General features: G+C 36.1%; 1 protein-coding gene and 1 long non-coding RNA gene across 7 annotated transcripts; one reads left to right on the top strand and one right to left on the bottom strand.

Annotated features, from left to right (window-relative positions):
* Positions 1–34: 34 nt before the first annotated feature.
* LOC131776012 (transcription factor 12-like) lies at positions 35–27,905 on the bottom strand. Of its 6 annotated transcripts, none has more exons than XM_059092144.2 (21): positions 27,767–27,905; positions 22,466–22,559; positions 22,222–22,280; positions 21,699–21,822; positions 19,562–19,593; positions 16,969–17,026; positions 12,930–12,976; positions 11,154–11,259; positions 8,227–8,339; positions 8,066–8,128; positions 6,856–7,009; positions 6,295–6,365; positions 6,039–6,138; positions 5,548–5,636; positions 4,912–5,118; positions 4,391–4,508; positions 3,706–3,940; positions 2,690–2,792; positions 2,104–2,161; positions 1,657–1,824; positions 35–1,362 (listed from the first exon to the last, which is right to left on the bottom strand). In XM_059092144.2, the coding sequence occupies exons 1-21, from the start codon at positions 27,767–27,769 to the stop codon at positions 1,268–1,270; spliced, it is 2,097 nt and encodes a 698-aa protein (XP_058948127.1). In that variant the 5' UTR covers positions 27,770–27,905; the 3' UTR covers positions 35–1,267. The 6 variants fall into 6 exon arrangements, with proteins under 6 accessions (XP_058948127.1, XP_058948125.1, XP_058948129.1 ...); XM_059092142.2 differs by lacking the exon at positions 27,767–27,905 and adding an exon at positions 22,696–23,108; XM_059092146.2 differs by lacking the exon at positions 27,767–27,905 and adding an exon at positions 22,696–23,108 and having other exon boundaries at positions 21,756–21,822.
* On the top strand, positions 12,657–27,869 carry LOC131776013 (uncharacterized). Its single transcript, XR_009339517.2, has 3 exons — positions 12,657–12,795; positions 12,981–13,034; positions 25,526–27,869. It is a non-coding gene; the product is annotated as an uncharacterized lncRNA (long non-coding RNA).
* Positions 27,906–27,910: the final 5 nt, after the last annotated feature.

The following is a 27,910-nucleotide window of genomic DNA, read 5'->3' as shown; positions in this document are numbered from 1 at the left end:
TTGCGTAACTATGTGTCTGGAACCAGCAGAAAACTTACTGTAAGTTGAGCTTTTATTTGACTGATCAGTATTTAATTCTATGTACATCAATGGCTATACTCTACGATTGTCAGAAAAAATGCCTTTACACTGAGTTCTGAAAGGCCTTCCTAGGTCACCATTATCACCAAAACACGGCTCTCGCTAAATTGCAAATTCAACAGCCAAGGTTGTCTAAGTATTCCATTACATATCGAGATAAATCAAGTGAAATACACTCAATCGATCTTTAATAGTCAAGCAACTGATAGCTAATATAATGAGAGCAGAAAAAAGCCTAGGGGAAAGATCGTTGCTATAGGAGTCTTCGATGGTATGCAGTGCAAAAGCAGTGTCTGGGTGATGATGTTATTAACTAGCGGCGATTGCTATTCTAAGTAGTAACCGGTAATATTCATAAAAATATCATCTAAAATGTTTAGTTGTCTAGTGAAATGTATAATGGATAAATTAGTAAACGCCTATTTCTTCTGAGGAATACCAAGAATAAAACACATCTCATGGCGCGATGAAAAAGCTGTTAAAATAGTTCAGTGTAGGAGAAGGAACGAGGAAAACATCACAAGGTTGTCCTGAACTTGGAACGCCGCACATAAGACATGTAACCTGGACGCTAACCTCTGGCCTCATCAGAAGAGAGTAGCTTACGTCACACTAAGATGGAAAGTTGGACGATACGTGATTCTTTTCTTATTTACAACTTTAAAGCAGAATTCTTCTGTAAGACTTCATGAATCGAACTTGAGGATAGCAATAAGACATATGTATATCTAATTATCAAATCAGCTTTAAGTACAAAAAGCAAGAATTGGCTCTGAAGTGAGAAGAATATCTGATCGTGGTGAAAACTTCGGCCCTAGCATGGCAATCTTCAATTGGTTATCAAGTTAAGCTTTAAACGTAACATAAGCTACTTATTGACAAGGTTCAACGCTTCTTTTGGGTTTTTCTAGCGTTATATACGCCATGGAGCCACGCGTCGGGAAAAGAGAAGGAAAAAACAAAACAAAACAAGGAAAAAACTGTCAATCAAGTAGACTCAGTTTAAGCCGCGTAGGAAAGAGAGCAGTGATAAATGGTTAGTACGGACGAGGTCGCTTCTTGTAGATTTTCGTTTTTCTCTCTCTTGCTCTAAACTTATTTTGCTGCATTTAGTACTTAATCTGTAAATTACATAAAACTCTGATAGCTTTGTTCCATTAAAAACTTTTTTCCATGTTTACTCTTGTCACGCATTTAAGGAGGGTGGATCTCCATGGTCCGTTGGTTCATAGCCGTTCAGTGGTCCACATGGCATTCCTCGACCTTCGCCGTTAAAAGCCCCTGTTAGAGCGAAAAAGTAAAACATCAGTTGTTACTACCTAACGCATCAGATATTACCCCTAAACTGAAAAGGTTGAAGAATGCTTTTGACTTCCTAATATCTCAATACCCTTGAAACTGCTGCAGATCCCTTTAAATCTTACATTCACAATCTCAAAAGTAAAATAAAGATAAGGGAGGAACTGTGTAAAAGAGAATATATTTTCATAAAAAAACTACTTCACTTAAGACGACGAACTATAAAGTTTGTTGCTAAATCGAACAGGTTTGCGACTTGACTGAACCCCCACCCACCTCTTGAAGATCTTCTTCCTCGCCTGCCTCTCCCACGCCCTGCTGCTGCCCCTGAGGTGTCAAAAGGTTTGTCCACTCCCGGTACAGCTCTTTTCTCCGGGGCTTCCTCTTCAACTTTCTCCTCTTCGCGCCTTTTGAGACAAGCTGCTTTGGGGTTGAGATTTCGTTCTAGGAAAATCCGGAAATAAAAGTTTTATAAGGTGAAATTGCCAGCCGGTAGAGATAACAGTTCCCTGCTGCTTCAATGGCTTGGATCCAAAGGGCTAAGTCTGATTCCCTAATTAATTGACTTAAAAGTTAGGGAAAAACTCATCCTCACAATCCACAAGCCTAACATCTTACTCCTTTCCAGAATTAAAAAACACAATAAGAAATGACGGAAAAATGTGAAATAAAAACAGTCACTATCAGTTCTGAAACAATACCACGATCTTATTCCAAGCTTACCTCGAACTTGTGATTCTAAACTTGTGATGACTGATACCGCTTGGTGAAGGATTACAAGCTGTGGGACAAAGCAACCATATGTGGGTGAGTAAATAAAATTCGATCATAACGATACACAATCACAGTCACCAGGGCACGTGGATCACTTTTTCACATTTTGAAGAGGGATATAATTACAAGCCGAGTTGTTTGTGAAGGCATTTGCAAATTCACACTGCATACATGTTATTCGTTTTTATCACTCAAGGCCTTAAAGAGATCTATATAACAAACAAAGAAGCTTCTTTAACAGCAGTAGTATCAGTGTTGGAGATCAAGGGCATCTTGGAGAGTGACATGCAACTTTAAACAACATTGTAAACATGGTCACTGAATAAAAACTGAACAGGAAATTTCAAATGGAGATGACAGAAGGAGTCAACCTTTGGAAGTGACAAAACTTGTCTTTTTTTTTACCTTGGTCTGGGGTTTGTCGCTCTCTAAATGCAATTGACACATTCTGCCCAATTCTTTGAAGGCACCGTTGATGTCTCGAACCCTCATCCTGTAATAAAGAGTTATGTGGGTAGTAAGCTTAGCATCTCACCTTAGTCTGTTTAGTATTAGAGTTGGATTTGTCACCCTGTAAATGCATCATACACATTCTTCCCAATTCTTTGAAGGCTCCGTTTATGTCTCGAACTCTCAACCTGTTAAGGCAAGGTGCAGAGCACAAAATTGGACTGTTGAATATCAAATCGATCTGGGATCATTTTTTTTTTTCTGTCTCTTGCAGGGATCCTAGAGATTCACACTGGTTTGAGCCTTTTACGATCGACACTTGTTTGCGGTTATTAAAAATGTCGCCGCCGGATGAAAAACTCTCAGGTCACAAAGATGTGCAGATTCCGGGAACTTAGCAGCTAGGTAGTTCATGAAAGTTGACTTTTTCTCTCTATACATAGTATGATTCAGTGCAGAGCCTGTTTATTATTTTTTTTATATCACTCAGTGACTGAGAAAATGTTACTTAGGGCCTCGACGCACTAGGAAAATTTTTGCTTAGTTTGCGAAAGAACTGTCTTCAGTTCCGTGAGACAAGTGCGCACGACAATTTTTGGTCCGACCAAATTCCTTCAAGCTTCAGGCATGGGTCGCACTTGATAAATTTTCAACCTTTCTGAGAAAAAAGACCATAAAAATCAGCTTGAAAACTGTTGCCTTCCAACCTCTTGAGGACCTGCTGTGTCGGGGATTGCAGGCATTCCGAGTAAACATGCTCTTCTTCAGATAATTTAATGATATCGAAATTTCAGTCTGAAATGGTTTTTGATAACAGAAACCCGAAAAATGGAGTTATCATACACCCGGCCCAACAATTTCCTGTACTTTAGGTCTAATAAAATAATAACAATTTTCTAAACTGAACAACACGTGGCTAAATGAACCTTTGCAAGCTCACCACACCAATATACAGTATTATGTACGTAGCAATTTCAGTTTTTGGTAACACAGACACGAGTCCAGTCATTCAGATAACAAGTGGTTATAGATACTCGGGTATCAGACTCTACTGTGCCGCTGTTTCCTCCTGCATGTACTTACACTAATTCATGATCATACCTTTCCCTGGCATTATTCGCATATCTTCGTTCTTGTTCCCTGACGACTCTGACTCGGCCGTTGTCATCAACACCACCATCTTCTGTCAATTTATCATCGTCATCATCGTCATCCACAATCAAATCCCTTTTGTCTCTGTCCTCTGCCAAGTCCCCGTTACTTTTCAAATCTTGCTTCGATGACGAGTCTTTACTGCTCTTTGCACTTTCGCCTCCTGTGTCCATTTTAGAACCATCTGCCAAGGCAGAAAGACAATTAACTCTATAATTACCGGCGATTTACAACAATTTTCCCTTACATCCTCAAACTACACAGAGATTACAACATTTTGATCTTTCAAATATAAATATAGCAATGCAGTTATGATGACCTGTCAAACCTACTTGGCTTAGAAGCCCTTTTTCACGAAATAAACTTAAAAGAGGACGGTAGTTGTCTTTGTAAAGTGAGACGCTGAAGTATCATTTCTGAGACGTGCGTTTCAGCATTCTTGTGCATGTCAAATTTTCCTCAAATGGATTAGGATAACGCCTTAAAATGGCCACTACTTAATTCCATACAACCAGTCAGTCTAGACATTTCAACAAAAAGGTGCTCAAATCAATTAAAATCATTCTTCTGTTTAACACCACTGCCCGAGAAGGAACACCTGATTACTTGTAGACTACATCAAACTTGTACATACATCTTGATTCACTTGTCTCTGAGGTACTGGGGGACATTTGTGACGCTGCTCCTCTACTTGATAGGTTACTTGGTGATGCCATTCCTGGATCATCCTCCATTCCACTATGTCCACCACTCTAAAGAATGACAAAGGTTTGTCCATGAAGATTCTTAGTTTCTATAAATAATTTGTAATAATTTTTTTTGGGGATATGTCTACGTCATGATCAGACATTTGTGAAAAATTAATCTTGCCAATCAATTTTATTATCTGGCTACTCTGATACTAGAGCAGCTAGTTCACAAAAACAGTCATCCCGTCTTCAACTTATTCATTTTCTTAGCTGCGTTAACCTGTATCTCTGCCTCACTAACTTCTTTGAGGGGACAGCATTCAAGCATTTGTACATGTAAACACAATTTCACTTTCATTTGAGTTTTGTTTTGGGTACAAATTAAAATTGAATTGCAGGGGTCCACGATCATACCAAAAAGATGGCAGTAGCTATGGAAGTACAATTCAAAACAGGTTTGCTTTACCATCTGATCCATGGGGACTGCTGATGTACCGCTACTTCCCACAGAGGTTGAATAGCTAACACCCTGAACCCCACTTGCACTTGCTGCCGCAGCAGCACTCAGCAAGCTTCCAGCTACCACTGGTGACATTCCAGGAGGGAGGCTACCTTCAGCATGGGTGCGCAAAACATGAATAGCATCATCAAGCCTCTCCTCCATTCTGCTTTGCTGAAATGTAAAATTTGCAGACCTTGATGAAATGCATGGATTTTAGGAAAGAAGTCAAATGTATACAAGGCTAATGTACACGTATCTTGCACCAAATTTTCAGGTGCCCTTTTTGTTTTTTCCTATTTAATTTGCATTTGTCTACCCGATAAACCATTATTTAATCACTTACGTCTAATCAACAACATTTTCAACCTTTTGACCCCTTAAAGAATCCAATTTCCCCTTACAATACCACTGCTAAGCCACACATTAGGGCCACAAGAATAAAGCAAATAATTATTTATTACAGAAAATTGTGATTTTTGAACACATTCTCCTGGTCAGCACCTTAGGAAATGGAGACAGAACAGTAGGGGAATATGCACTCTAATGCTATGGTGTAGTGGGTTAATCATTAACTCAGTACCACGACAAACTTCTACTCACAAGAGAATGCAGATGGCTCTCATATGGAGGTGATGTTGGTTGATTAGTTCTTCCCCAGCTTGCAGAATGTCCTGAAGCTCCAGAGCCAGCTGTAATAAGATCAATACAACATCGTTATTAATCTAGATGTCTTTCTCTTCCATGACTAAAGTGCTCTCCTTTCCAGGCAGTAACTGCTAAAACTTACCTCCTGTATCAACCGAAATCGCTAGGAATTCTCGAAAATTCAACAGGTAAAGGATTGCTCTACTGACTTGAAAATTGCTTTTAATCTGCATGCTTAAAATAAGGATGAACACTCTGACTACCAATAAAATCTAAAGCAACAGTTATAAATTAGACAAAGAGTCGGACAGAACTAAATGAAGTCAGAGGTTAATGACAGACTTTGGTGACAATTCACAATCTTCCTAATATGGCTCTTTGCAATTGAAATCACATTTGGTTGAAACAAACTTCAGAAATGGTCAAGCTGGGGCAAAGCATCTTACCTGATAAAGGTCTGTCACTGACACTAGCCAAGGGGGGAGGAGATGCTACTGGTGTTGTTGGGTTTGACGAGTATGATCCACCATTGTCTGTGGGGTAAATCTGCAAGAACAATCAATTTTTATGTCATTAAAAGACAGTTTCACACTCCCTGTTGATTTTTTTAAAAATTAGCAAGAAGTAACTTATTCTTTCAGCACTCCTAGATGAACTGTAAGGTTGTTGAAATTACATCCTCAAACAGGATTCTGCACTTACAGATGCTAGGGCTTTCCCTAGTGTGTCTCCAGTTTGTGAACCAGATGTGGGTGCCCTAGAGCTGTGACTGGCTGTAATAAAAGTAACAGTATGATAAATCACATAAACAACAGAAAAAAGGAACAACAATGGTGTGCCCCAAATAAACATGAAGCAGCGCATTACAAGAAGCAAATAGGCTTTCATTCTATTTTTCTTGCAACTTGAAAATTCACCTCAAAGAGGCCATCCTGTACAGATTTTTTGTTGGGAGATTTCTCAATTGGTACATCAAACACCAGTGAATCCACATGATTTGACCCACACTGCCCCCTCCCAAAAATGGATCCTCCCTTAAGAGGCATGAAAACCCTGTTGGGAAAATTATTCCAATGATAATCTTTTAGAAGTTAGAAAAAAAAATTCTCTTTTTCAATCAAACTTTCAGTTTAAGTTCCCAGGAAATGTTGTCTCATATTTAAAAAAAAGAAATAAGCTGTTCTTCTACAACAAGCTCAGCTCTCTTGCTTGAATTATAATATCTTTAAAACTGAAGGCTTAGTTTTAAACCAAAGACCATACCCATTGGATCACTTCCATTGAGAGGAGGTGACACTGAAGAATGGAGATAGGGTGATGATTGACCATGGTGCATTCCTGTTTGCCTAAAAGATGTCATCGGTGGTAAACTTGACAGTCTCTCCATTGGCTCACCATGGCCTAAGTGATGGTAGCCCTGTGTAATATAGTGGAAAAAGATTAGCTGAAGCAATACATATCTTAAGTACCTACATGTACCACTGTACTTCTGTGGATAAAGCACTCTACCTTTGAGGTAAAGTATATGATTCTTGATATTAAAATAAATTTGCTTGAAATCAGAGTCATTTGGCAAATCTGTTATAACAATGTTGCAATTCAAAATACTCCCATTCATGCTGGTATACAGCCAAACTACCAAATAAAAAGTTCACACTGGAAGCCAGACTACTTCACTGGCTGTTTAAGAAAATCATCTGACAAATTTGCTATACTCTCAAACTGTTTGTTACTTTGTTTCACACAACAGAGAGCCACATACATGAAAGTACTTCATAATTTAATGGACAAATTTTAGAATTTGGATACTGATAAGATACACAATTAAAAGTCTATCTAATGAACAGAGAAGTTTTGAATAAGCTGTTAAAAGAAAATAGCAGAGATGTTTTATAGTTTTAAATGCAGGTAGCAAGGTTGAATTAACAAATTATGCTTGATGAATAAAGCTACGTTAAAAAAAGAAATTGCACACTTTCACCACATACCCATCTTATTTTTCTGTACCCCACAATTAAATGATAATTTGAATTGAAGGTGTAAGGTTGACAATCAAAAATCAGTAATACAAAGTACAAGTATGTTAAATACATGTAGTTCTCCATGTGTTAAGAGACACTGGTCAGTTAAGAATAAAGACATAAGGATTAGATGATTTCCTTGTTCAAACAGCTTAACACTCACTTCTTTCATGCATGACACTTGTGAAAGGGTCAGAGAATCAGAAGAGAAAACGAAAAAAAAAGCAAGACCCACAAGGTGATAAATGACCGGAAGACTACTGGTGGTGTTAAATGTTAATTGACAGCAATAAAAACCCTTAAAATGGCACCAGCATGTTATGTGTCTAACCCAATTTTGCAATGATTACAGTCAGCTGAGCTTGTGTTCAAGGAGATGAGAGGAAGTTGTCAGCACAATGCTGATCAGAGATGATGTATGTGTATTTTTTAACACCATAAACAAAGCCCACCCTAGGTTGGTGAATTGCTGGCCCCTTTGCTAATGCTGAAACAGGAATACCACGAACATCGCTCTAAAAATAAACAAACAAAACCCCTCATTGTAAACAAACTTAAGCAAAACCAAATCAACCCAGCAAAATTGTGATTGTAACTGAACTGTGTAACCCACCATGCTATCTCTTGGATGCATGCCATAACTGTTGCTGTAGGAGCCAGCTGAACCAGAGTAAGATCCTGGACCAAGCTGACCAGTGTGCCCCCATGGATCTGGTGAGCCATGATCTAAAAGGAAACAAAGCAGAAATTGAGTTACAACACCTTCCACACAGCATATTTCTTTGAAATCCTTTTCATATAACCTTGAAATCCCTTTTCAACTTATTTCAAAGGGGAAAAGTTTAACACCTCCCATCAGCCATTTAACATCAGCTTAAGTAATGAATTGGATAAGAATAAAGTTAAAGAAAGTAGAAGCAAATACCAAACAAATTTTGGAAACATGTTCATCAGCATGAACAAGTGGCTACAAGCAGCTGCTTGTATATAAGTCTATGATAGCTTGGTCAGATTTATATAATAGTGGGCACCCACTTCAAAATTTAAATTACATACTCATAGGATAAAACACAACAAGCACATGTATCTCCAATACTGGAGCAAAAAAGAGCAGTTAAAAGACTCTATTTGGGAAGTAAGACAGAAAACTTAAAGATACAATTTAGGCCACAAAGTCATTCATTAATACTTTAGAACAAGCTTTCAAATCAAGATTTCTTGATACTAAAGGAATAAAGTTTAATAAAAAGAGCACTTGACTAAAGAGAGGGTAAATCTCGATTTGGTCCAAGAATTGCCACATTTAAGAGCAACTTTTTTTACAAAGAACCCAACAGAAAGACTACAGCTGAAACTAACTGAATCAATCACATACGGTAAGAGCTTAAAATTGTCAGGATGAGAATGTAAATGTACTTATTCAACAAGAACCAGGTGACAGGTAGCATCATGACTTGACCTAAAATCAGTTATAAATGCATCTCTCTCTCTATTTTTGTAAAACAATAAAAAAGACCTTTTTAGCCTCTAAAATTTTTTCAATGCTTCAGTAATGTTCAGGTATGACAAATTTTGTGTCTAATTCTTTATTTGATTTCAAACTTCTTAGACACCTCACACCATTTCATTAACTCCCAATCTTTTCATTTTTCATTTATGCATTACTTTTTTAGCACTTGATGTAAATCACACCACTCTAAAGATTCCCTGTTTCTTGCCTTTGGTGTGGTGGGCTTTCATTTAGGTTCTGCATCATAATCCCTTCCCTTCAAGTGTTTCATGTATCTTGCGCTGCATTTTGAATTTTTTTGGTCTTGTTGTATCTTTATTATTACTTTCCCTTCTTATTCTTGTTAGTAAATTTTTGTTGAAGTTATTTTCTGCCTTTTAGGAATTTATTTCTTCACCTTCATTGAAATCATTTGCTTAGTAAGTCTTAGCTTGGTAAGGGTTGCATCAAGTTTAGCAAAGCTGGTCATTGCCTCTTCAAAGAATATAACACATGATAACATTCACACAACATCAGCATGAAATGCATATACACATACTGTTTGACTGCTTGATTTCATGTATGAAAAATTCCTTGAGGTAAATTGAACGAGATTCTATAACCAAAGTTAATCACTCTAACTTGCAATCTAATTTACATGTTGACAAAAGACTTTGAGACACGAAGAAAGAAATATTTAAAAAATACAGCACCATTTAAAGAGACCTTTCATTTCTTCTGGAAAAATGCTAAAAATTAACATATACCAATTCCTTATGATGTTTTTCGGTTATGAAACAACACATAATTACTGCAAAGAATTCTTGGAATCAGCAAAAATAATTTGTGTTATATAAGATATAGGAGGTAGGGTCAAAGACACTCCATAGAAGCTTTGTTTCCATCGTATATCAATGTAAAATAGGAAATCTCAAAGTGGAAAAAAAGAAACCATGTACATCAATTGGTGATCACAACCTAACAACATTTTTGGCATCACAAAAATTAAAGGTACAAAAATCTGAAAAACAGATGACAAAATATGAATTGTCTATGAGGTGGTAGCTCATCCAAAACATGTGGCAGAATAAAAGCCTGTTATTTGGATGCTCCTTTGTGAAAAAAAAAATGGACCAGATCAAGTGTGGAGGTGCTCTTCATAAAAACTCATTCTGTTACATGTTACAAACACTGAAATCAGTGCACATTGAAGCAAATAGAAGCCTTTTGAGTACAGAATCTCAGAATTCTCACAGAAAAAGAGATATAAAGCTAAATTTACAATAAAATTTGAAAATAATCACATTAAAGACAGTGTATTTTGAGTCATGAACTACACAAGCCATGAAAAATTTGATTTATGATAAGATTGATTATAATGACAGAATAATGTTACTTCAGCTGGAAACCACAAATGAAGTGCCCATAAACACAAATGAGTATAACAGCCTTTACCACATCACTGTAACTGAAATAGCCCCCAATAAAAAACTAATCAAGTGTGGTGTTAAGCCACTGCAGGTATTCAACAGACTTGTAGTTATTAACAGTCTGTTAAGCGACTTCACCTTTACCACATGTTATTTTGAGTTGCTCTCTAGCAAGTATCCTCTCAGTTCACTCCAATGACAAGCATTGGGGTTTTTCATGCTGGTAATTCAACAAGAAATATGGCATTGCTTATTTATCTATGGCTAGTTGAGAACAGAAGCCTGTGTCTTTGACAACTGACACAGTGAGAGGAAACATCTGAGTGGATTCAACAATTTTGCTCACAAAAACGTCAGGAACAGAGAATGTTAAAAGAAATTTCAGGTAGGGACAAGACAGCTTTATTACAACAAATTCCACCAGTCATTGGTTGATTAATAAAAGAACTAATTTACTAATAATAGAACAGTAAAGAGGAAAACAAGAAAGTGAAGTATTGGGCGCAAAGAAAATTACAAATTAGACTGTAACAAGAGACTCTTCCAAAATGGTGGTCAAAGAGCACAAAAATTAAAGTGCAAGATGGCGACTGGAACACAAGATATGCTAATCCTTCTCACCCATGTAGTAAGCATCAGCGTAGATTCCCCCTTTAGGAGAGTAATGAGATTGAGTCAAGGCATCCCCAGGATGAGGCATCATGTCATCGGCACCTGGTGAATAGACCTGTAAAAGAAAAAACAATGTTTAATTTCAGCATCCCAAAGAATGAAAAGGATGCAATATTAGACCCCAAAGCACACTAAAAGATAAACTGGGATCAAGAGGCAAATTGCGACAGCAGTCACTTAGAAGAGAGCTGGCTTGTCATTTCACAACCAGCCATCCTGATGTGTATTTATCCTAGCATTTTGAACAATAATTGAAGAGGAAAAGCACATGTAAATTGTCTTTCACAGGGGGTCACAGTGAAGTAACAGTTGTTTCAAGTTACTCAGCATATGGGATCAAGAAACCGCTTTTCAAAGCTCTTGGAAGTTCTGAAATCTCCACAAGGCTTATCTACATCCTGTTATGACTGATTTAGGCTCCCAATCTTAGCTGAGAGAAATGACGCAGGCAATATTTAAGACCTTCTGTTTCATCTCTGAGGACACATCTTGAAGTGAAAGTGATGTGACATCAGGGTAAATAAAACCATTATTCAAACAACCCTGTTCAATAGAAATGCCTCAAATGTACTCAAAGATATAAATTATACCTTTCCCCTGGCATGATAGGGAAGTAGAGGTCTTTGATGAGGATATGGATGTCTCCACATGGAAAAATCTTTTAGAAAAATCACTGCTCTGAACAACAGGCCAAGTATTGTCTGGCTTATTTTATCTGCTCCCTAACAGCGCCTCATGCAGGCAACATTAGGACAATAATCTAATTACTGTAAGATGATCCTTCTATCTAAACAAAGGCCTTGCTTATGTTTTTACCAATCACAGGCACTCAAGCTCTGATTAGGCTATCATGTGACATTAGGTGACAGTGATAACTGGCAGACCTATGCCTATCTGCCTGTAACTTTATCCTAAATGAGAAACCACAACCTCTACAGTCAGGGGAAGAATTTGGCAGTTTTTCCTTCCTACTTAAACAGATGTTCTGTGCTTTAAGCTTTACAGCTGGTATTTATCTTTGAAAAACTAAGTAATCTACCATGATCTAGCATTCTAAGACTCTGCAGTGATCAGAAATTCGTAAGATGGAGGACAATGAATAATTCTCAAATGCATGTTTTAAATCCATCAGCACAGCATGGAATGACAATAACTACAGTCTTCCCTTCATTTTAAAGAAGTCTGGAAAAAACATTTTTATAAGCCCTAGATTGCCATTAAAACATCTTTATAAAATCATTGGGAGTAGCATCTTTCAAAAATACTGCATTAAAAGGCCACAGCTCACTCATATGTCTTTTCATTGTTTTTTAAAAAGCTTGCATGCTGCGACTTCAGACTCCTAGCCTCTCCTCCCTTGAAACTTATTTTTTTATTCAGCTATCATGTAACAAACACTCCTTGGTCTGTTATTCATTGGCAGAAATATTTGACTTATCAGAGGCAGTCAATGATTGTGTTTGATCAAAGTCAAACTATGTACTGTCAATGTATGAAGAGGTCAACATTTACATGTGACTTAAGATTATTTACAACATTAAGTTACCAAACAGAATGCAGCTGAAAACCAGTACACCTTTTGTTGGTTAAGGTACAATATAAGTATATTTTACTATTTAAAACCGGAGTCTTCATCATTATTGAAAGGTCAAACAGTGAATGTGTAATCAACTCAAAATTCCATGATTTCCTCCCCAGAATAAATTCATATCTCGGCACACTTACAGAAAGGGAGCTATTGTTTTTGCTTGACTTATACTTTCTTCCTCTCCCTAGAAAAAAAGACATTAACAAGCAGTGGTTAGACAGGACAAAATACTTCTCCACAAGGTAAACAACACATGCTACAGTAACAATAGAAATAAAGAACATAATGCATGGTGTCAAGACCTCTAACCATAGCATGCTACCTATTGGTGCTGTCAATTAATATTACAATTTGCCATAAAATTTAATATATCACATCATGGTTAGATTGAATCACAAGTAAAATAATTTCAAGTATGAAAAAAAATAATTGACTGCACAGCAGTTTGAATGCATTTTGAAAACAAGTTCATAACATGGTAGATGTGTGAAAAGTACAGACAGGGGGTGGGTACATCATACATCAGTGTTCTCCCTTATTTTAAGCATGACAGGTAAAATAAATTCTCAAACCAGTAAAGCAATCCTTTTACCTGTCGAATTTCAAGAATTCCAAGCAATTTTAAATGGTAATAAGAGGTACTACAGGCAGTAAATGTTACTGGTTACTGTCTGAAAGGGTGAACACTGTACTTGTAGCATACATCAGGCTATCAAGGTTTATTTAATGATGCACACATAGTACAGTTGTTCTTTAGAAAAAATTCCAAGGCTCTAAAAAAAAAATCAATTTCCTAAACAGATCACCCATGATTGCTGTAGCCATAGGATTTTGAAATTCCCTTACTTTTCCTCGACTTATTAAACCTTGAGTGTAAAGTTGAATGAATTGGTTGTTATAATGGCCTCCAACCACTTTACACAGCCATCTTCTCTATCCATTTATTTAAGCTTTCAGTAAGTTACATTCATTGTAAACAAACTGATAGTTCTTTAGTGTAATTTGTAAAAAGGACTGATTTCTTTGACACCCATTGTCAGGTTTAATGTTTAATTTCATTAAACAATATACTACCAATCCAACACAATTCATGTCCATGCAACAATTATGAAATTGGAGATAACAATAAAATTGGCAAAAGTAAGAGAGGATGATTTCATTTACAAAAAATCTTGAACTAAGATGTACATTGCAAGGGGAAACAATAAGTATATCAGGAATCTAACAACTATTTTAAACAATATACACAAGTAATTGTGGGCATCACGTAACGTCAAATCTTAGAATCTTTCATCATGAAGAGGTTCAAACAAGATGAATGAGTTCAGTTATTGACTCAAGATTTTAGTGTTTCCTGACTTAATCTTCAAAAGATGTACTTTTCCTCAAATCTCCCTGACTCTGAATAATTTTTATAAATTCTTTCATAACTAAATAAGGACAGATTTGGCCAGGCCTCTGAAAACACTGCACAGTGGATCTACAACATCTCACTGGTGTACAAATCCTTAAATTATTGATAGGACCATATTTAACTCTCAAAAGTATTGCAGCTTAGCAGGTGATCCCTTTGTAACCAATTTTGACAATGTTTACAGGAAGCTGTTTTTTTAGGAACCAAATTTTTACCTCCTGGAAACCAAGCTTTTTTAATCTCTTTTTTTTTCTCACACAGCACCTAGAACTACTTGGATATGTGCTAAACAAATTAATAAGCCAAACTTTAGATTGACCAGGGCTACCAGAGTTGTTACAGACACTTGTAAAATTCATCAAAAATAATTATTTTAAGGCAGTGCATAAGTCTATTCTGCAGGCAAAAGTGTGTCTCGATTATTCCTTCTTGGTCATTTCCCAGTTTACATGTTTTAAAAAATGAATTGTGAATGATGATTAAGTAAGTTGCCTTGAAAACATCCCTGCCCCTGAATAATTTTTCCCCCCTAACTACATATATTTCCTGACCAGCAGCCACCATGATACCAAGAGATGTAAAAAATGAGAAGTAAGATTTGTCAACTTGAAATTACGCCACCACATTCAAAATGGCTGCCTCCATTGTCAAATTTTTGGCACATACAAAGACAATTTTTTAAAGGCTACACTGATCTTTGAAGTTTTAAAAGCTATGTTGATCTTTGAAGTTTTAAAAAGTAGTTGATATCATAATATTATTGATACTTTTCCATGAAAAATGGCAACATTTTTAAAAAGCAGCTTTAAAAATGTTCCATTGAAAATGCTTTATTGGTGGTTAATGTAATGATATATCAGTTCCAATAGTGATGTCACTCAGTCATGCATTGGTTAACCTGACCATGCTTTCCTGTTCACCATTTTTTGTAAGTGTCATAGATTTTCAATGAAGACAGGAGTAAATTAAGCCATCTAGTGTTTAAAAAGTACTGTTTCCTTCTTGGATCCCCTGAATTAATAATAAAGAAAGATACAATCTCTTAAATTACCTACTAATAACTTTAAAAGACACATTGTGTGTATAAATTCTGTAATGACTAAATAAGGACAGATTTGAGTAGGTCTTCCGAGTAAAGACTTAAGGGTTCACTTGTTAATTGCCCATGACGAGACAAATTCCTTTCATTGCTTACAAAATTACTTATTGGCTAAAATGCTTCTTTTGAACTTTGATCTCAAAACATGTTGTAATGATTCTCCTGCAGATTAGAATCATTGTTTTTTTCACGTTCCATTTGTTTGGAGAAGTCAATAACATAGTAAAGTTATGACGTTGCATGCAACTCAAACTTTCTGTTAAATTAAAAATCACATAACTTTCATTTCTTCAAGTAAACAGGACCAGAAAATTGACTCTAAAATTAGAACTAAACATCTATTTAGAATGATCTTTGAATATGATGCAACATTGTTTAGTACTAGAGAATAATCACTCTGCCACAGTTTAGACCAAGAGGTATTTCTTTAAACTCCAGGGTGTCACTTTTAATCAGCCCCATGCTGACATTGTAAAGCATGGAAAAATGTAAACAAAGTAAATTCTCTTTTCAGGTTTAGCAGTTGTGGTAATTATACTTTGATAAATCAAACGAAAGCTTAATGTTTAGCAATCTCTCCACAAGAAATAATAGTGCATTGTCTAAAATACTTGAGTTTTAACACCAAAGATTATTCACAGCTAATTTTAAGAACAAATAGACATTTTTATCATAGTACATGTACATGCAATTATATCTAAAAGATTGTGAGACCAAAAAAATAACTATTTCACCAAAAGTAAAGTCACAACTTATTCTAAGACTGACCACAGTTTGAATTGACATTCTAATAAACTACAAGCAGACTTTTGATCTGTGAAATGCTCAAAATTACTTAAGCTTGACTCATTGGTGAATTGGTATGTTTAGATGAGAGTAACTGGTATTCATTTTCTGAGAAATATTTTTGAAAAGTAATAGCTGATTTTTTTATGATTAAATGTTTATAGCCTTATAGAGTAGCTGCTTTACAATCAATGAACCCAAGTTTTGCCAATGGAATTTTTACAAAAGGATTGTCATCTAAAATAAGTGGAGAGGATAGGGAGATCAAGGAAAACTAAAAACAAAAATGAAAAAATTAAGAGCAGTCTTGAAACACTGGTATGGAATGTTCCAGGAAGTTGTATTGGGAGAAAAAGTAACAAGAAGGGAGAACCTTCAACCAATAATGTAAAAATGTATATGCTTGGTTACAATTCAATAAGATCAAACAAAAGGAAAATTGCTTTGGGATGCATGCAGGAAATTTCCTACCCTAACAGACAAAAGCAGTCCCATTTTCACGTCAGAAACATTAAGGTCTAGGCTTGTAATTATAAGCAAAAGGTTTTGTCAAATGGCCAAAATACAAATGAAAATGAAAAGTGTACACTGTATGATTACCATAAAAGATGCATTAAATTGTCTCTACTTATTGGATAGCCTACCAAAGATGTAATTTGAACCTCTCATCAGTCTGTTTCATAATAGTTAATCACAAGTTTGGATTTCAAGTATATTGACCATATTTAAGCGCAGATTCTTGGATTACAAACTATATGCTGGTTCCTCAAATTCAAGTCTACTACCAGAGAGGTAAGCTATCCATGTGAGCCCTAGAGTACACATGTACATGATCACAATATTTTGTATGAATAATTGTCTACATTGGTGAACTTACAATCTGGACTTGATAGAGAAACATCATGAGAGGTCTGCAGCGGTGGAGGGAGGCCAGCCTGTGGGGAAAAAAATAACCACAAAGCTTTAAAATTTTGTTTTGTTTGTTGTTGTTGTTTTAGGTCTGTAGAAGTTGTTGTTGAGCATTTACAGTTAAAAAAATTCAGCAATGCCAGTCTATCATGCAGAAAGATAAAGATGATAACATGATATGATGATGATCATTACAAAAATAATAATGATAATAAAGATAACTATGGTAGGACAAACCCATTAAATCCTGAAGTTATTCTAATAGATTTGGTCCTTCCCAATGAACAAGAATTGATAAAGTGTTTAACCATAAATTAATATATCATTTTCAGTTTCATTCCTAAGGCAAGCATTGCAAAATATACTCAACTCTTAAAGATTGTGCATCGAGATTGTGTTTTCAAGGGAAGCTCCTTGACAAGATTGAACTTTGTAACTTTTGTGCAACACATTCAACTGATTTCACCATGAAGTCTATGAAAGTTTATAAATTAGTGGATAACTGTTATGTTTGATTTTGAATGAGTCATGAGGGATCAAAAACGGAAAGCAAACATCTAGTTTAACAATGATTGTGTTGTTCAGTTTAGAACCTATTTGGAGGTTTCTTTGACTCTTGAAGTAAAAAAGACAACACTTTATCAATCAATAACTCTAACATTCCCAATTGTCAAATAAAAATAACAACAATCTGAATCCACCAAACCTGCAGCCTATGTTAAGAATGTGCACCCATCAATTTTTGAACACTAGATTTTGGATGACTAAAGCCAACCTCTTATGACTAATGATTTTTTTATTTTCCCCTTGTTGTACTGTTCTGCCCGATTCTACCTCTCAGTAGGTTTCTTGTTGAATGAATGTTTCAAAGAAAACTGAGTTGAAATTGGAAATTTCTGTTTAAAAGAAGCAGTGAGGAAGGCAAGTACTTCCTGCATGGGGATGTGAAATAGGCTGCTTAAGGTGAACATCATTGGATGACGAAATATGCTTTACAGTATGCAATTAAACAAGTAGGGTACACTTATTCTGCCATGAGGAACCCTTTCCTTGGAGTCCATGACCAAGATACTTAAAAAAATGCTCAAAGTATTTGCCAAGCCTCTGAAAACACTGTGCAGTGGATCTACAACATCTTACTGGTGTACAAATCCTTAAATTATTGATAGGACCATATTTAACTCTCAAAAGTATTGCAGCTTAGCAGGTGATCCCTTTGTAACCAATTTTGACAATGTTTACAGGAAGCTGTTCTTTTAGGAACCAAATTTTGCCTCCTGGATACCAAGCCTTTTTTATCCCTTGTTTATTCTCATACAGCACCTAGAACTACTTGCATTTGCACTAACCAAAGTAATTAGCTAAACTTCAGATTGACTAGAGCTACCAGAGTTATTACAGACATTAGCACACTTATAAAATTCATCAAAAATAATTATTTTATGGTAGTGCACGAGTCTATTCTGTAGGAAAAAGTGTGTCTTGATCATTTCTTCTTGGTCATTTCCCAGTTTACATGATTTAAAACATGAATTGTGAATGATGATTAAGTAGGTTGCCTTTAAAACAAATTTGTTTAGTTGTCACTGTTTTTAGTGTAAAAAAAAAAAAAAAAAAAAGAAAAGAAATTGAATTCTAGTGAATTGTCATTCCAAACCTTTATCTATTTCTCTTCTTCCTGTAGCTCAAGGTTATAATACCTCATTGGTCGAAATAACATCATATACATATGTGAGCACAACAATGCATAGGGATAAATACAAAAATTCTAGCTTCAAAAAAAAGTAATGTTTACAAACTGCTCTTTACTACTCGTACAAGTATCTTAGTTTGGCACAAATCCTTTTACTTTATTTCCCTTGGTAAATTTATTATTTCCAATCATGTGAAGAGGTTATTCTTGAAATACATCTTCAATTTATACATTACTGAGCCAAAAAGCTGTTGCATTTTCTGTGGTGTTTAACAGATGTGCTGTAAAACATTCAGCTTCCTTATTCATTATTTGATTAAAAAGCCTTTCAAATTTTGAGAAATCTAAAGCCCTTTGAATGTCATTTTTATAGTTCAATATTCAATATAGACCCTTTCCAATAGGGCACAACCTTATTGGTTGGTTAGGGTTATACATGCATCTTCTTCACAACATACATGTATAAATATCACTCTGAGCTGGTGAGGGAGAGACAGCGAAGTGATCTAGACAATATAGCTGTAGAAAGTTAGCTACTGCATATTGCTTGTTTTGAATCCCTATATAGCATTCTCTAGAGGCAACAGCAGCCATTGGTTTTACCAGCTACTTGTTTTTGAAGCACTTGCTACTTTATGACAACAAAAGAGTGAAAGAATTGTCTTTATCTGAATACATTTTAACTTTTCCTTTTATTTCTACATGTACCCAAATAGATTGATAAAAATTGGACACAAAACAATAAATTGAAGCAAGGAAAATAGATGCCTATGGCCTTAGAGGTCTCATTTGTGACCATCAGCTATTTTAATATTATGCCCAACTGCTTAAAAAATCCCTAGAGAACATTGTGGGTAACAAAACTCACCTGACTTCCTGTTAGTCCGGATTCTCTATAGCCTGAAAAAAAAAACAATAAAAAAAACCAAAACAAAACAAAAGCAGAAAAAAAAAACCCAGTCACTTCTTGTCAGCTATATATATATCTTATATGGTATCATCAATTATATAATACTGTGATATCACTAGTCCTTACATGTCAGACTAACTAGTGCTAGAATGAAATCATATCACGCTTATGTTTAAATAATTGTGTGAGACCTTCCTGTATTAGACTAACTTGTGCTAGCAATTAAAACTACATACAGAGATATTCTAAAATGTCAAATGTGCTAGAAACTGGTGTCTAACTCTAAGTATGCATCTGCAGCCACTGCAAACATTTAAAATAACTAAATTGACAGAACCTCATCTATGCCCTACGCTGAAACATATTGGGCAATTTTCCAACCAACTTTTGTTCAAAGAGGAGAGACTCTCTTCACAAAAGAACAACTGAATGACTGACAGCCAATGCACGCCAAATGATACAATCCTTCCTACTTCAAAAAACCCTGAGATGTTCTAAAAAAAGTTGTGGTCAAGAAGATTTTTCTCAAAGCACAGAAAAGCCAAATTTTGCCTCAATTACATTTGTATCTTACATGGAGGAAGCTAGACTTGCTACTAGAAGTTATTTCTGTTTTACTAAATCTCTATTTAACAAAATTCCTTATTTTATTCCTTAAATTTTGAGAGAAAAAAATAAATGTCATAAATTTGCTCTTCACTTTCAATCGATGCAAATTGTTAAATTATGAAGTTTTCAGAGCTGGCAAGCCTGTGTTTAACTTATGTCACCTAACATAGAGCAGGTTCAATGCAAAATACACACATGGTGACTTGTTGGTCAACCTATCCAAGATCTTGATGTAGGTTTCATCTTAAAGCCCAAAGTGTAAATAGCTGATTTGTTTGGCAGATTAACTCCAGCTAAAGGGAGATCGATTCAGTCAAAGCTCCAAAACAACCGACCACAAGTGAATCATTTCTTTCAAATCTATATTACACCTCTCAAACGTTTTCACCTGGTAAAACAACATCTGCTTCTAAAAACGATAAAAAATAATGTGTGAAAATTTATATTATGACGAAGTAAAATTTGCGTGGTCAATGAACCGAACCATATATAAAATTAACAAGACATAGAGAGCATTTAATCAGTGCATGAACTCAACCATGTTATATACATACACATGTGTTCGAGTCACGCGTTCGTTGGTACTTTGGAAAGAAGGGAATCCTCAAATTGACCTTAATTTTACTGTAGGTATTTATCATTACGCCAGTTTTTATGTTGCTCATAAAACAAGATGTGTTATAATCGTAAAACCCCTCAGAGGGTGGGGCTTGTGCGCGAGTAAGCATGTTCGCGCATATTATCATATCTCCTATTTGACGTGAACAAAGGATGAATGGAAACAATTTTTTTTGACGAAATATAAAATGAAAATTTGCCCTAATCGCTTATTTTATTAACCGAGACACAAAAGTCTGCCATCACTAGAAAACGACTCGCAACAGCAAAAACGTCCTAAGCAAAACAAATTACTCCACCAGCTCTGTACTTGAAGTGAACGAAAATAAAATATGGTCATCTTATTTACCAAGCATGGCGCGTTAAAATATTAAAATTATCGCAAATACAAGGGGGAAATCTAAATATCTAAAAAACTGTTTTGCGCTAATTTCGCCACCGTCTAACCCTTTCGAGTCGTTAAAACCGATCATGAGAAAAAGAAATCGTTTTCGCCACAAGAAAATGCGATCTCGTCATGCGTCAAAAAATATTATATACATGGAAAAAACAAACCGATCATATTCCGAAAAAAATCCATGCAAATTTGCATTTGGTTTTTCATTGTCTTGTGTTTCAATTCGATCGAAGGATTTAACGCTTAATTCTAGAGCATAGCAAAGCAGCACGCGTCAATGTTTGGATCACAGGAAGCTTGATCGTGCGAACAATCTCAAGAAGGCAACGAGGTACTGCTATGATGCTCACCGACAAAACAACAACAAAGCCGAGACAAGTAGAGCCTTATCTGAATCATTCAAGTGCCAAAGAATAATTTCACAATCAATTCCTCGCCGAAATGTCTACCTTGCGTTAACAATACTCTTACCTAAAGTTCCTAGAGAGTTTGAACCGAGATACGAATTAGTAAAACCAGCTCCCTTACGGGAAATAAAGTCGCCCTCCACATCTTCGATCGTGCTGTATACACCGTGACTATCCGTGTGATATGCCTGGAAAGTACAGAATAAAAATATTAAAACAGAATAAAAATCGGCGAAATTAAAAAGGTCATATGAAGTATATTTATTCAGTCGTTCAGGTTTTGCTCAGTGAAGTGTTAAAAATGCCGAACTAAATGGAAAACAACATTTCAACGGGCATGGCTTCGCTAACATACAAGTCTATAAGGGCCACTTGTTAGTAAAATATTTTGCATCTTTATAAAGTAACAAATTATCGCTCGAAAATATAGAGTTTCCGTTCAGGCACGTGCTACATTAGTGGTTCTAATTTTGCACAAATGTTCCTGTTGACATTTGTAGCGAATTTTACAGAACTTTTGTTTTGGAGATTTGTTTTAATTTTCAAGCGCATAAAGCATCATAGGTTTAACTGTATTCACAGCTTACCCGAGCTTCGTAGGCCGACACAGAACTGCCTTGCCACGTGGGTGTCTCGTCTAAAGAACCTACAAAAGAAAAAATAAAAGTAAGCCAGCAGAGGAAATATTTTTATGTCTTGGAAGCAGAGAAGCATGTGGGTTGGAATCAAGAACCGGTGTGATGTACTCTAGTGTGAGTAGCAGGTTCTGTGAGGTCCATACAGAAAGTTTAATTCATGGCGAACGGCATACAAACAAAACGCAAACGGCACCTGTTCTAGATGCGTGCATGGAACTCGATAACCCAGCTTCCGTCAGAGAGCCACTAGATTTACTGCCGACCATGGATCCCGGCGGCGAGAACATCTGAGCAAAAAAAAATTGCCAACACACAAAGCAAACACGATCGTTAATAAACTGCAGCCAACGGCGCTCGCTAATCGCAACATCAAGAGAAGTTGCGAATGCAAGTGTGTCAGAAATTTTTCCAAGTTGTACTAACCGCGCTGAAGTCTAGTAGATCGCTCAGTTCCTTATCTCCCGCGTGCGGATTCATTCGTCAAAATCTCCCAGTGTCTAGCGTGCAGTCCGTTGAAGAAATCGCAGCGACTTTTGTGAATGCACGCAGGCTTGAGCGAGTCGATTTTGAATAATAAGCTGAACCACACAAAAAATCCTCAAAACTGCAAGCTTGCTCCGTAACAAAGGCAACGCGTATAACTTTCCCTCGATCGTTATACCGAGCTGAGAAACCGCACTCTGCCAAATAATTCGCGATTTTTTAACGGTTTTCCATGCGCCTTCAGCGCGGGGGGAATTTCCGCGAACACAACTCAACAACTAGCTTTACAAATTTCCTCTAATTCGCGTGGCTTCGTTTTCTCCATATTCCCAAGTTTAACCGGCCCAACTCTCCGGGGAGGGGACTAAAAATAATAATTGACAGCTCATTGTTGCTTTCATCATGGCAATTATTAGTCTTGACAGATCCAATTATGTTCGGACCAATCGCACGTGTTGTTAGAAACTCAACTATTACCATGTGACCACTACACGTGATTACAAAACCCAAACAACATTTTCGGCGTTTGTGATTGGCTGATCTATGACGTTATTGAGTTAAACTTTTTCCCTGTTTGGGATGCAGAAAGAATATTAGTGCAAAAATGATTTAATATGAACAACAAAAAATCTATTCTTATAATTTTAAAAAAGGAGATCGGAAAAAAGTTTTTTTTTTTCCACGAGTAATTAATTTAAGTTGCAACGGTGTTATTAACATTATTCTTAGGTCCAACGCTATAAATTTTTGTTCATGAACAGGAAATATTAAATTTGTTATTTCCGGTTCTCGTTAGCGACATAAAATTTATGTGGGTACGTCTTTGTGAAACGCTCCAAACAATGATGCACGAGTTAAATTACTCCCTCGCTTTCCTTCGATTATTTTAAACAATTGTTACGCTATGGTTCCTTACGATTTTCATGGTAGTGTCACATGTAATCCTATTGTTTAGTTCCGCTTACACTTGCCCGAGTGGGATTAAGGTGCGATCTTTTAATCTTTCTTAAAGTAAAGAAATGCTCTTTTGGCAACCTCGTTTTTGAGTCGTTCACATAAGAGTCGTTTGAAAGTTCTGGAAATTTGCATATCCACGGTAAACTTTTCTCAAAATTTGCATAATGTTGACAAGCTAAAAGGAAACGTGAATTAAATGTGATTCATACAATTCACACAAAAACACGCATTTCTCTTAGTCGATTTTGAGCAGAGAAATTTTTGTTCCGATTCCAGTTTTTGTGGGCTTTTTTGAAGTTTAAATTTGTCCCTACGTCACTTTTCGCGACAATTACGTGACATCACAACAACGATGGTTTGCTTTCGCATCATGTCTTAGCTAACACAAGTAGCTTTTGACCCAAACTACTTAGTGAATATCCTCCTAGCCAACCAAACGTTCAAATATCGTGCGTTTGTTTCAATCAATAACAAATCACAAGAAGAGGCACTTCGAATCATGAACTTGCAGTGCTCAACCCATCACGCGTAGGATGTAACAAGATGGGCATAATTTGCCATTTGTTTACGATTCACTGTACAATAAACACTACCCTAAGTTCGACTTCGAAGCTCGTAACACGTTCACGAAATGATGTATAAAGTTGTTTCTTAAGCTTTTGCCTTTGGGATGTATCTATAAATACAAAGTTATTTCAAGTCTTCCTTATATCCCAGAATGTCCCTTCGAACAGTTAGCTTTTGTGTTTGGGATATACATATATATGAAATAAAGTTATTTCAAGTCTTCCTTACGTCCCAGAATGTCCCTTCGAACAGTTATTTCAGGAAGATACGAGAGAAATACGCAATTATGAAGATGACGTTTATTAATTTTTTAAATAGCACCCCATGACTGATGTGGCGTTGGTAGGAGATTTTATAGAACTTAAAAAATTCCTTTTATAGAAGTTTTCAATACCGAATGGGCTGATCTTTGAACAAGTTCATATTATCAGCGTTCCTCATATAAATTTGATGTAAGTTTTATGATCATTTGAATAAAGCGGATGTAAATCCTCTGATCTATACAATTTTTGGCCTAATTCTGCCTAACGCCGCCATGATTTTCCCTTTCAATTGCGTTTAAGAATAACTTTATCCTTTTTTGCAATCGCGGTTCACAGTGGATGGTTGATGTTTGTCCCTACTATTTAGAAAGCAAAGGAGATTGAGTTAATGCGCATGTCGTGGACACCTTACGTGGTTTTGAAACATAACAATTCATTAAAAACGGAAGAAAAATAAAACATACCCGCCATGCCCTTCCACGATCTACTGTGTGAAGTTCGTTCGAGATCCAAGGACCGAACTTTGCCGAATTCGGGACGAAACTTCCAAAAGATTCCCGATTCATGGCATTTTCGAAATAGCAAATTATCCGTCCTTTTTCCTCTTTGTTCGCAAAATGGGTGCTTTTAAAGGCCAAACCAGCGCTTAAAAATGATGGAGCAGTGGGTTAGCTCCGTATAAATAAAAGTTTGCGGCTCGATATAAGATAAAACTCTACTGGTGAAATACTTTACAATAGAGTTGCCTAGCGTATACAAATGTCTGTAGCAAATTTAGTTCTTTAGTTCTTTATTTGGCAGATAGGTGTGGAAGCCCACAGAGAATTGTTATCTTGTCAAAAATAGTTCACTAACGAGCTAAATTCTTTTGACAAATGTTCTGGCGTGGTAGGATGATTTCTAGACCGCAGCTTTCCGTGCTTCATTAAAAAAAAATGGGAAGAGGAAGTATCACGTACGCTCTTTTTTTTTCTTTTACACAGATGTCGAGCAGAGATTTCGCCCTGAAGACTCAAGAACGACAGGCTAATTCCGTGGTAAAATACTAGGAGAAGTCTTTTCGCCTTGTTGTGCGCTTTCAAGAACTTCGCGAAAATTACTTTCACAATAATAATAAAAGACATTGGAAGTTGTTTCCTTCAACAAACTTACATTTGTGCAGAATGCTCTTCTTAAGCCCTCCCCTCCCTTCCGAATTATTTTTTTTCTCTCTAAAAAACTTCAAAATAGATACTTTCAGGGAAGAAAATCAGACGATTTTAATAAAGAGGTGAAGTTATGTAGACAAGATTCGGCCACCTAATATGAAAGGAAACTTTTGACGTCACTCAGTGTTTAAGAAAACCTGCCTTTAGGATTTATGTTGTGACTTTGCACAAGACGAAACATCGTTTTCAAATTAATTTTTTAATGATTACCATTCTGGATGAATACGTTCAATTATTGATTCATTCTTACCACATCGTTCTAAAAATAGAACTTATCCCTCCTGGTTCTTTTCACGATCGTTCTTGATCCATTTTTTGTCAGTGGAAAAAAGACTGGTCACACCTCTGCTTTCCGAAATGGACTGTGAAACTGACTGGTAAGCAAGGGAACGAATTGTGGTTGAATGTGACTGAAATATCGAATTCTCAGGTTTAGATCCCACGATAGTTGGTAGTTTCCGCTGCCTGTATAAACACTGTGGGAAGTGGATTGAATTTTATCCTTTCTCATATATTCTTTTCCGTTATTTATTTGAAGACGGAAGACAGCTACTCTCTGCTGGTTGATTGAGAGAAGGCTGCGTCCTCGACTTTTCCTAAATTATTATGATTTTAGAAGGCCAAGAGAATGAATTGAAAAGTGGCCGAAGATTCAAAACAATTGGGCAGTGCAAGGCTCGGAACAAACTCGGAGACAACGGAAGCTGCTAAGAAACGCTCTTAGAAACAATACCTGGACTCGCCTACTTTAAAATATATTTCGATCCACTCGGTCAATTATACTTGAGAAAGTATGATAATATTCATTTTTAATCTTGATCTTCAATATCTTGTTTTCGTTATTGACCTCAGTTATTTCCTTTATTCTCATCACGGAAAAAGGAAATAAATTCGGTTAACTTTTATAGCGACTTGCTAATAATTGTTTTCCGGTCTTCGTACCCGAAAGCGGGAAAGTGTAGGACGATATTGCAACACCTCGGTTCCCGGGTTACAAAAAAAGCCCCTTCTTCCCACACTCCGTATGTTTTTTAATAATTTTCTTACTTTGACGACAATCGTTTAGACGCTTGATAGAGAAAATGACGGCGAGAAATTGATCTCTTGGCATGTGAATCGATAAAATTCATTTCAAATTCGAGTAAGAGTACCTTCTAATCTATTTCAAAAATAAATTTCTTCATTGTGAATGCGTTATGAACATATGGAGCAATCTTCGATTAAATGCAAATGTCCAAGAAATAGTTTTCAATACGCATCTTAAACGGGATTGGTGTATGCTTTATTGATGATTCATGTATATTTTGAAAAAGTGAGAAATGAAAAACTGAAAAATCAAGGGTTCTCAGCATCGGTATTTGATGTAATTACCCTTTTAAACCATAACCCATATTTAAAATCCTTAAATTATTTGACCTGAACTCTTTCACTCCCAAGATCTAATTAGGAATTCTCATTACTGTCTACCTTAATATTATTTTGATGTTCGTTCGGAGACTTTGGTATTGGATGAACTAACCATCGCCTGATTAATATTTTTCTTTACTCTCATCATTTTTCTGCTTGATATGGTATTGATATTATAAGGAGAAATTCTGTCTTGGTCACTCATGGGAGTTAAAGGGTTAACCGTTATTCCTTGCAAATGAAGTGAAGAGTTTTAAAATACTTATCAAGGATCGAGCGCGTACACTAATGGAGGAGATTTGACGATAGGTGTTTGACAAAATGATCAACCCTTTGCATAATAAATATTATAGCTAAAAATAATTTAAAAAGCAAATCATGGAAACAAAAGCGAGTCTCCTGTGGTTTAGTTTTTTAAGAATATTAATCGGCGTAGTGATGAATTCATAAGTCATCAAACAAACTTGTCTGTCTGTTCATAGAAACAAACGAACTTGTCTTGTATCTAACTGGCACATAAATATATTCTTTCAAAATCAAATTTAAACAACGATTGAACCTCATGAACTCAGACTTTGCCTCGTCAATCCTTCATAGAATAGAACTTACCATTTCTTTCCTGAATTCCAACCAGCTGACAGCTTTACTTCAAAAATATTTGTATTGGAGTGGATCGATGTAGAAACTTCGTCTTGCCAATCACGCCACGGTAATGTCGTAAAACAGTTCTAAGACTGTTAATGAGAGATTGTT

Source organism: Pocillopora verrucosa, chromosome 1 (genome assembly GCF_036669915.1).
Source record: "Pocillopora verrucosa isolate sample1 chromosome 1, ASM3666991v2, whole genome shotgun sequence".
In the NCBI taxonomy this organism is placed as follows: Eukaryota; Metazoa; Cnidaria; class Anthozoa; order Scleractinia; family Pocilloporidae; genus Pocillopora; species Pocillopora verrucosa.
This window is presented reverse-complemented; position numbering and strand designations above follow the sequence as displayed.

Bases quoted from the DNA above. Each gene is read 5' to 3' on its own strand.
- LOC131776012 (XM_059092142.2), bottom strand. From the start codon at position 22,749: ATGAATCCGCACGCGGGAGATAAGGAACTGAGCGATCTACTAGACTTC. The intron at 7,010-8,065 runs GTGGGCTTTGTT...TATATTACACAG, and splicing joins CAGCAATTCACCAACCTAGG to GGCTACCATCACTTAGGCCA. The intron at 1,363-1,656 runs GTGGGTGGGGGT...TCGCTCTAACAG, and splicing joins AGGAAGAAGATCTTCAAGAG to GGGCTTTTAACGGCGAAGGT.